Consider the following 9,753-nt stretch of genomic DNA (forward strand, 5'->3'; position numbering starts at 1 on the left):
ATTTCTGAAGAAATTAGTGGACTCAATAACGCTCTTGAGCTTCTTGAGATATGTATAAACTATAAAGGTCTGTCGCATTGAGCTAAGGGAAGAGACAAACTTGGTAGTAGGCTTGGAAGAAGACACACATGAAGTGATCTTATGACTGACCAACCACGGTGAGAATTGCTCTACTCTTTGCATTGTTGGCATGAAGGGCATAGGGTGAGAGCTGGGATTTGTTTACACAAATGGTGCGCCTTCCTCAACCTGAAATCTCTCCAGACGTTGAAATACAAAAATTGAAAAAAATAAATTGCAGAAAAAGAGAGAAAAAATTGTTAGTATGACTTTGCCCTTTAATTTGTCTCTTTTTTTCCCCCTTAAGATAAAGAAAAAATGAATCATTTTATAAAGGAATTAGAAAATAATAGAATGGAAATAAAATGAAGAAAATTTTTAAACTTTGAAAATTGTCTCTTTTTTTCTTAATCGAATATGCCCTTTAATTTGACTCTTTATTTCTTAATCCTAAAGTTTTTTTTTTTTTTGAATTAAATCAAATTAAAAAATATAAATAAAAAATGCTAATGTGGAAAATTGTGGGCCGCATTGCTTTATAATATATAAGAGAGAATCCGAACAAAAGTTTCTCTCTTTTTTTTTTAATCCTAAAGTTTTTTTTTTTTTTACGTGATTCTTTTTTCTTCTTTTTTTGAATTAAATCAAATTAAAAAAATATAAATAAAAATTTTCAAATAAAATGTTATTTACTATTTGATCATTAAAATTATGTTTTATACACAATTTTAAATCACAAGAACTTGAAATTTTAACATTTGTTTATGACATAGTAATAAATCTTTGATCTTCTTGAAATTTTGCAAGCATAAAGAATATACAATCCAATAATTAGATTTTCAAACTCCGACTCAATATAAGGATATATAAGATATTTGAAAGGTTTTTCTTAAACTAATTTGGAGAGAAACTTGTTTCTCAAAAAAATAAAATTGAAGAGAAAATGTGTTCTAACTTGAGGGAAGAGGGTATGAATCATGTGATTAATTTTTTTCCCCCTCAAATTAATTATAGGATATAACAAAGGAATTAGCTTTAAAAAATTAGTATATTTATTTATAGTTTTAAATAAGTATTAATTAAACTATTTATGATGCCATTGATTATACCACCAATTGAATGTACTATCAAATTGAACTCTCTCTCTCTCTCTCTCTCTCTCTCCAATATCAATATGGTCTGTCTTTAAAATTTTGGTCGTGTAAACATTTGTGAGGAAAAAAAAAAATTACTTCTTAAGCCTTAACTAAAAGTTGTAGAGTCTTATATGTGAATGCTCTTGATTTATAATAAAAAAATTAAAGAATTCTACTAGGGTCACCGATTTTTTCACATCAAGAATTTCATATTCTCCTTCACATTCCACTCTATTTAGGCCAACCGCACAACACATGATGCAAAAAGAATGTGAATAATTCAATGTCAAATTCGGAGTCCCTAGACTTTCCCATCTATATATATATATATATAGGTTGACATTTCAGTCACCAACATTGTACACCAACGTGACACATAAACTCTCATATGGTTGCTTAGTAAGTACTAATTAGTATATGGAAGAGAAAGGAAAGTAGAAACCCTTTAACCAAAAAAGAAAGGTAACCCAAAAAAAAAAAAAAAAAAGATAAGCCGGTAAAGCAGTTTTTCTTTTTTCTTTTTCCCAGTCCAAATGAAAGAAATATCACCCTTTTTATTTTCTTTTTCTTTTTTCATGCTCTAAAATGCCATATTCCATATCATAGATATGTCAGGAAAGTTAAACTCATTCATTTTAGGTTCAAATGAAAGAAATTTCACCCTTGTTTTTTCCTTGTACGTAAATGCAACATTACATTTCAATCACCATTCACCCATATTATACTAAACACATGGAGAAACAGAAAATTTTGTGTCCTGTATATGGCTTCTTCTTCTTCTTCTTCTTTTTTTTCCTTTTTTTTTTTAATGACAAAATGAGAACTTACCTTGATAGATCGTGAAGAGCACCATAAACTTCTTCTAGCACGTGCTTATGCAAATTTGCAATGGTAACTAAACTTTAAAATTGTATTCAATTTTATTAGTTAAGATATAGATCCGTGACTAAGTTTAAAATTAGTCAATACCAAAATTTAATTGTAATTTAATTAATTGATCTACCACTCTACATGAACTCATTAAGAATATATCCTATTTACTTTAAAAATAAAAAATAAAACCAAAATTACTTGATTTGGCATTAATTTTGTCTAGTCGTCAAAATATTTGGAACCTTTATATCAAATAGATGGTGTGTTCTATGAAAAGTGAAAGTATTTTTTTGCTTTTAAAAAAGGTTGGACGAGAAAAATAATATGAATTGAGTTTATGAGATGAACAAGACAGAGAATACAATCACTAAGATTGACAACTACTTAGAGAAGATGGTGTAGGTTATATTACCTTGTAGACTGATATAATTAGCATAGATTAAAAAAAAATATAGAGCTTTTGCCACAGGTTTATTGATCACAAAAAGATAGATAGTGTAAAACATCTAGAAGTTCAAAAATTAGAGATGTGGTCAATACTCAGTACAGCTATATGCTTATTTGATTTCTTAAATAAGATTTCTATCATATCTCCGAAAAAAAATTGAAAAAAAGAAAATAAAAAGAAAAGAATTATAGCCATCATTTGATAAATCAAAATGCACCCCAAAAAAAAAAAGTTTCACCGCATCAAAATTTTCATGTCACTCTAATGGTTGCAGATGTCTGAGAGGATAACTTTGTTGTAGGTTGAGGTAGTCCAATTGTATGCTTTTTGCACTCATTGAAGGCCTAGTAAGACCTAATCGAGAACGATTATGTGCGAGGAATGCCTGTGGTGATGGAATACCGAATTCTGCAATGTTCCAGGCAACCAAGACGAATAACTTTGACTGGCGGAATTCACCTGTTAAACCAGCAATATCATCATGCAACAGTTGGTTTAACAATTTGGCAAGGAGTAATATTCAAATGAAAACAGTGTTTGATAAATCTAAAAAACAGATGGAAATTCATACTACATTTATACTAAGAGATGTTGCTCTATTCACATTTAGTGGTGAATGAGAATTTACAAATTAAATTCCATGCTTAAATAGATGTAATTGGTAACAAGCCATATGTGGCCATTAGAATCATCCGAGGTTGAAATTAATCATGATAGAGGTCAAGAATAATTGTCCTATTCACAATAGAATTCAACATGCTGTTCGCGGAAAATTAGAGAATATTGATTAGTCAAGAATGTAGATTCCACCAACCCCATTATTAAGTAATCTTGTTTCATTGAGAATTCTTCATATTAATCCCTCACCCAAAACCTCATAATTAAAATAAATAAAGAAAAGCACTTCAAGATGTTAAAATTTCGGCTGTTACAAACAGTGCAAACAATGGTCTATTTCCTCACAAGGTACAATAACGTAAGTACAAGTTGCATCAAAAGAGAGTTAATCAAGGTTTTTATCTTAGTAGTTTGGGTAGTTATCATCCAATTATCCAATACTATAGATAAAACACGTACACTGTGAATTTAGTCTTGGTTTAAATCAATTTTTATTTTACTACTATACAAAATATCAATTTCAATTCAACAAATAAAATGTGGCAAAAATCAAATTGTTTCTTACCGTGGAAGGACTTCTACAATAATTTGGAGCACCAAATACTAGGGGTGGCATTTGAGCAATTGGTGGAATATCCAAGGCAACATGTGGGGATCGATTCACATTATGTTGATATGCTGTAGTAGCCTATATCATTGGAGGAAGACATTAAAGACTGACAAATTTCAACTGCATTTAGATACAAGAATGGTTGTTGATATATGAGCTTTACCTCTAGTGGGTTCTCATTATTGTTCACCAATGCCAAAGCTTGGGAGTTACTAGCCTATATGAGTAGAAGCCATAACAATGTTAACAACCACGTTCTATTTTAACATAGTATTTTACGCAATAAATGAATAATTTGGGATGGATGGACTTACCTTTAATGCCTTTTCAATACCACTTTTCTCTGTATGTGAAACTAATGAATCCTTTGGAGCTAGTTCCTATAAGTGCATGATTATAGTCACATCTATGAAGTGTGTGTGTGTGTGTGTGAGAGAGAGAGAGAGAGAGAGAGAGAGAGAGAGAGAGAGCAGGAAATATATTACATCTTCATTTAGAGATAGGTCAAACACACTTGGCCTATTTTTCTTCTTATCATCAATTGCAGCTTGTCGCATATAATGTTTCTGAGCATGACTAGCAACTTGGGCTGGGGACCTAGTAGTCACAAAATCGCGTGAAATTCCTTTCCAATCACCTCTTCCAAGCTTCTCCAAACCAATAAGAAATAGTTTGTGCTCCTCTTTAGTCCATCGCCTTCCTAAACAAACAAACAGCAAAGTATTTTACAAAATACTAATAACAATTATGTCAACCCATAACTAGAATTTAGCAAACACCATATTGACACAATGTTTTATGACTTTCTTAAAAAAGAAAATACGAGATTTCTTGTTTTTAGCCATTGTTTGTGCTTCAAGCCTAGATATATTTAGGAATTCAAATTCATAAATTTTAAGTAGTGTATAGTTGAATAAATGCTAGTCAATTTTACTCTCCACAAATCAATCTAGAAAGTATATATCCTCGTGTAATTATAGCCCGTTGGGATTCATAAATTCTCAGAAATCAGATTTCATTCAAAAATATATTGAACAAAATACAAAATTATACACAAAAGGAGAAAAATACCCCATCTAAAATTATAATATCTTATTTAAATATATAGAGTTTACTGAAGATAAATTCCAACAACAAAACCAACTATTAAGGAAAATCAGTGATGAATTCCATCCAAGACTAAAACTTAAAGTAGTATTTTTTTTTTTTTTGGGATAGTAGTAAAATTTTTTAATGAGCAAGCAAATATATAGATTACCAAACTCTAATCTTTAACCCCCCCCCCCCCCCCCCCAAAAAAAAAAAAAAAATCCCATGTTCACCAAAACACAGTACCCTATAGATCAAGACACACAAAAAAGTTACAGTATTAACAATAATAGCAGTAGTAAGTAGTAACTATAATATAGAACACTGAAATATAAAGGGAATCTGCAACAATATATATGTGTGCAATTGTCGTGGCTAATTTTTCAGATTTTGGTCAAAATTTTACTTGAAAAAAAAATACCACAATAAACAGTTAAAAACAAAAGAGCAAAAAAAAATTAAAAACTCTCCCACATATTATTATAAATCATATATATATCAATGGATAGATTTTACTGAAGATCATTAACCCAACAAATTAAACTGTGGTGAATTCTATCAGAAACCAAGACTGAAAGTAATTTTTTTTTTTTTTTATAATGAATTAAAAGTATTAATTTGTATAGAACAAGCAAATATATAGATTGCCAAACCATAATCTTTTAAAAATAAAATTAAAAAATTCAAAATAAACAAATCACACATGCACAAAACACAAGTCTTTTTAAATCAAAACTCAGCCAAAATCCAAATTGGCAGATACACAAACAAGAAAACTGACAAGCATTAATCCAGAAGAACAAATAATACGAATTAGGCATTCTTAGGTTGATTAATGCCATTAGCGAGGGCCTTATTAGCATGGATAGATTTTACTAAAGATCCATTAACACCCCCCCCCCCCCAAAAACCCCAAAAAAAAAAAACTAAATAAAAAGAAAAACAGTGATGAATTCCATCAAAAACCAACACTTATAAGTATGTATTTTTTTAATAACGAATTAAAGTAGTAAAAATTTTAATAAACAAGCAAATATATAGATTGCCAAACTCTAATCATAAAAAAGTAGAAAAAGATAAAAATCAAAATACATGAATCCCATATACACACAAAAGACATGTTATAAATCAAAACATGTAGAACAACACTAACATATTTGTGTATATATAAAGTGAATTTGAAAATTATACCCTTCTTTCTCTCAGCATCAATATGAACTTCGTGCTCAACGCTTTTTTTGGAACCCCGATTTTCCATGCTAACACTCGCGTTCAAATCATGATCATCTACGTTTTCTTTGAAATACACACCGAAAATTTTGATAAGACCAGCATTGTTATTGTTATAATTGCTGATGGCAGTACTAGTATTGTTACTGTTATTATTGCCAAAGGCAATAGTAGTAGTAATATTGTTATTGTTTTTCTTACTACACGTCGTAAAGTTGTGGCCGCTGAGCCTACACTGCGAGCACCTTCTTACAATCACAGATCCCCTCACCATTGTTCAGTCTCCCAACACACACAGCCCTACAATAATTCTCTCTCGTGTAATAGACAAAAGAGAATAGAAAAGCTTGCTCTCTCTGTTTGAATGGCTAAGTATATATATTATGCTGTTCATGTCTTAATTCTACTACCACTAGGACACTTATTTATTTAAAACACACACACACACACACACACAAAAGCCTTTGTTTGCCGACTAATTGGATAAGTCGGTGATTACCATATACATTGTTTTCACTCTTGCTATTCGGACAAGATATTACAAGTTTTAGGATTTAAACCTTAATTTATATATATATATATATATATATTTTTTTTTTTTTAGTTAGGTCCTCAAATTTTTTAAATTAGTTCAAAAAAACCGCCCAAAAATTGGATTGATTAAAAAAAAATCAACCCACAAAAAAGAAATTCAAATATATTACAACAAATAAATCCTTTTCTCTCTTCAATGGTTCAACCAAAAATTCAAATCAGCAATATATATACATATATATATATGATCTGATATTTGAAACCATTTATACCTTAGGAATGGGTAACCGAGTACACAACACGCCCTGCATCTAGTCGAGACCACCTCGCCTCACCGGAGGATCGATTCCGCCACCGCCGCCGCCGCCGCAGACTGGAGTGAGATGAGAGCTCGTCGCTCATCACTCGTTTCTGGCTTTCTGCTCTGGTCTGAGTCACTAGGGAATTTGTAGGCTTGTAGAAATGCTGCTTTTACATTATTACTATTTAAAACATAAATAAATCAAAAATTAAAGGGCTCATTTGGTACGTGTGTTTAAAAATTGAAAATTGTTGTTTGAAAATATTTATGAAAATACGTGTGGGTGAAAAAATATGTTGAAATGCGTGAAATATTGTTTAAAAACTGAAAATGGTTGTTTAAAAACACAAACCAAACACCCCCAAAATCTGGTGCTTTTATAGTTTTACAGTTTTACTTTTACTACCTTTTGCGTTTCAACTTTTTTTTTTTTTTTAATCAATGTTTTAAGTTTTAACATTTAATTAGAAAGGATTTTCTTTCTCAAAAATAAATTAGAAAGAATTTTTTTTTTACTGTAATTCTTTTTGAAGGTTTTTTTTTTTACTATAATTTGGTTCATTTAGGAAAGTTTATTTTTAATTGTAGGAAACACTATTAACTTGAGGGAGGAGGACGTAATTAATCATTTTCCCCCCTCAAATTAATTTAATTATAGGTGATAACAAATAAATTATCTAACAAAAATTAGAATATTTATTTATAGTTTTAAAGTATTAATATTAATTAAACTATTTATGATACTATTGGTTTGACCACCAATTGAATATCAATCAATATATATATAACTGACATTTTATAACTTATCTATTTAGACCCCCATCTTCTCACTTATTGAGATGCAAAATTAATGATAGGAATGGAATGTATTCTTCATGTATTATCATCCATAATTCCACCGATTGATGTGCAAAAAAATTGATTTGCTTAGGCCATGGTGTATGCTCCCATGGCGGACATGCCTGAATCTGGGGGCAAACTGTTGGGTTTTATATATATAACCATTAATTCTCAGAAGCTTTAGAGGTATAAAGATTAAAGAAGTCACAAATTCACAATATAAGAAAATATTGTGAAAAATAACCTATGCATCACCGATGTCGCACCGTTGCCTATCTTGACTCTTGAGTTATCCGATCTTCCAATTGCGTAGATTGTCTTGGATCCAAGCTGTGGGGTTGAAGTCACTTCATCAATAAATAATTAAAGTTTTTTATTTTTTGAATTCAAGTTCGGTTAACTTCCTCTTTGCAATTGAAAATATAATTAATTCCTTAATCTTTTTTGTAAAATAGTCGCCCTTTTTAGAAATTTCATTGTTTATTTTATATTATTTTAATAATTAAACATAATTTTTTTAAATTTATTTACAAAAATTAGGTTGTATACTTTATATTTTTAGCACAAATTAAATATCACAAGTTGTAAAAAATAATTTTGCCATGTGACTTAATGGAAGTACATTAAAGTTGTTAACATAGTTTTCTTTAAAATTATTTTGATCATTTATTGTAATTTTGTATTTTAGTAATATTTTAATAGTATAATAAAATCATATTCTAGATTCTGCACTTGTTTGCACTAAATAATATAGGAGTAATTACACTCTCTCACTTAGGGTTTGGGATTTGGGAGAATGACACTCCATCCCAAACTTGAACCCCAAAAAAAAAAAAAAAAAAAAAAAAAATCGATGACAGTCCATCCCAAACCTGAATAAAAAAAAAAAAAAAAAATCTCCTCCCTTGAGCTTTGAAGAAACTAATGTTCCCCCTTTTTATTTATATTAATAATGAAATATTTTAAATTTTTATAAGGATCTTTTTACAAAATTTAACTATTGTTAGTAAAAAAATAACTAATAAATTTAGAATAAAAATGTAAAATTTATCAAGCACTAAAACACTTGCAAGTTTGCAACGACAAATCTCTACATACCTTGTTGAAAAAAGAAATAATAATAATATGCAAATTTACACTTAATATTTTAAAATACACATTAATTAAAATTTTAAAATAAAGATTTTTAATTATGAAATAAGATCATTTTAGAAATCTACCCCTTAAGCAAAGGGTACGTTAATTTACAACATTTTTTAATATTAATAAATTTTTCCTTTCAAATTTTATGTGGAGTATCATTTTTCCAAACCTTAAAGGAGGGAGTGTATTTACTCCAATAATTTAACATGTGTTACATGTCTAAAATTTAAGTATTTTTGTCATATGACTCACTAATTTATTAACATTGTCAATTTATTTGTGAAACTCTATTTAAATTTTAAGAAACTCACTAATTATTATGATAATTTCCTTATTTCTTTAATAGACAATTTGATATTTAATTTTATTTAATTAATCAGTACATATATTAAGCTTACAACCCCGTCTAGTGTAAATTGGACTAATGTTATAAACACAAAAATTTTTATAATATTTTTTCCAATAAATAATTTGACAATTTCTTTTATAAATCATCATTAGTACCCACTACTAATATTACTTTTATCATTTATTGTTAACTTACTTTACTACTTTGAGAGTTGAGTCTCTCTCTTTAAGACAATGCCCAAATCATTACCTTTTTTGTACAGGTTGGAAGTTCCATTGAGTATTATTGGAGTCTTTAGTCTCTTTGTTGATAACATTAATCTATTCATACTTGGAACTTACCCCATGGATATGACCTTTGTGGTTTTTATTTTTTGTTGGTGTGAAAATTAGTGCAAATCAAAACTAATTGTGTTAAGTGGAGTTGGGGACTAGGGAGGTGGCAACGGTCAAGCGTGCGTGGCACTACTGTGGTCATCCAAATTCCATAGTCCAGTCCACACAACAACAACAGAAAACACTT

The 9,753-nt window shown here is 29.4% G+C and overlaps 1 protein-coding gene across 1 annotated transcript; it reads right to left on the reverse strand.

Annotated features, from left to right (window-relative positions):
- Nucleotides 1-2,592: 2,592 nt before the first annotated feature.
- LOC115962069 (transcription factor KUA1-like) lies at nt 2,593-6,465 on the reverse strand. Its single transcript, XM_031080945.1, has 6 exons — nt 6,026-6,465; nt 4,231-4,445; nt 4,060-4,125; nt 3,909-3,962; nt 3,701-3,823; nt 2,593-2,976 (listed from the first exon to the last, which is right to left on the reverse strand). Exons 1-6 carry the CDS (start codon nt 6,336-6,338, stop codon nt 2,872-2,874), a joined length of 876 nt encoding a protein of 291 aa, XP_030936805.1. The 5' UTR covers nt 6,339-6,465; the 3' UTR covers nt 2,593-2,871.
- Nucleotides 6,466-9,753: the final 3,288 nt, after the last annotated feature.

The sequence above is a fragment of the Quercus lobata genome, chromosome 9 (genome assembly GCF_001633185.2).
Source record: "Quercus lobata isolate SW786 chromosome 9, ValleyOak3.0 Primary Assembly, whole genome shotgun sequence".
Lineage (NCBI taxonomy): Eukaryota > Viridiplantae > Streptophyta > Magnoliopsida > Fagales > Fagaceae > Quercus > Quercus lobata.

Bases quoted from the DNA above. Each gene is read 5' to 3' on its own strand.
- LOC115962069 (XM_031080945.1), bottom strand. From the start codon at position 6,338: ATGGTGAGGGGATCTGTGATTGTAAGAAGGTGCTCGCAGTGTAGGCTC. The intron at 4,446-6,025 runs GTATAATTTTCA...TTGTTTGTTTAG, and splicing joins TGATGCTGAGAGAAAGAAGG to GAAGGCGATGGACTAAAGAG. The intron at 3,824-3,908 runs GTAAAGCTCATA...CCAATGATATAG, and splicing joins ATAATGAGAACCCACTAGAG to GCTACTACAGCATATCAACA.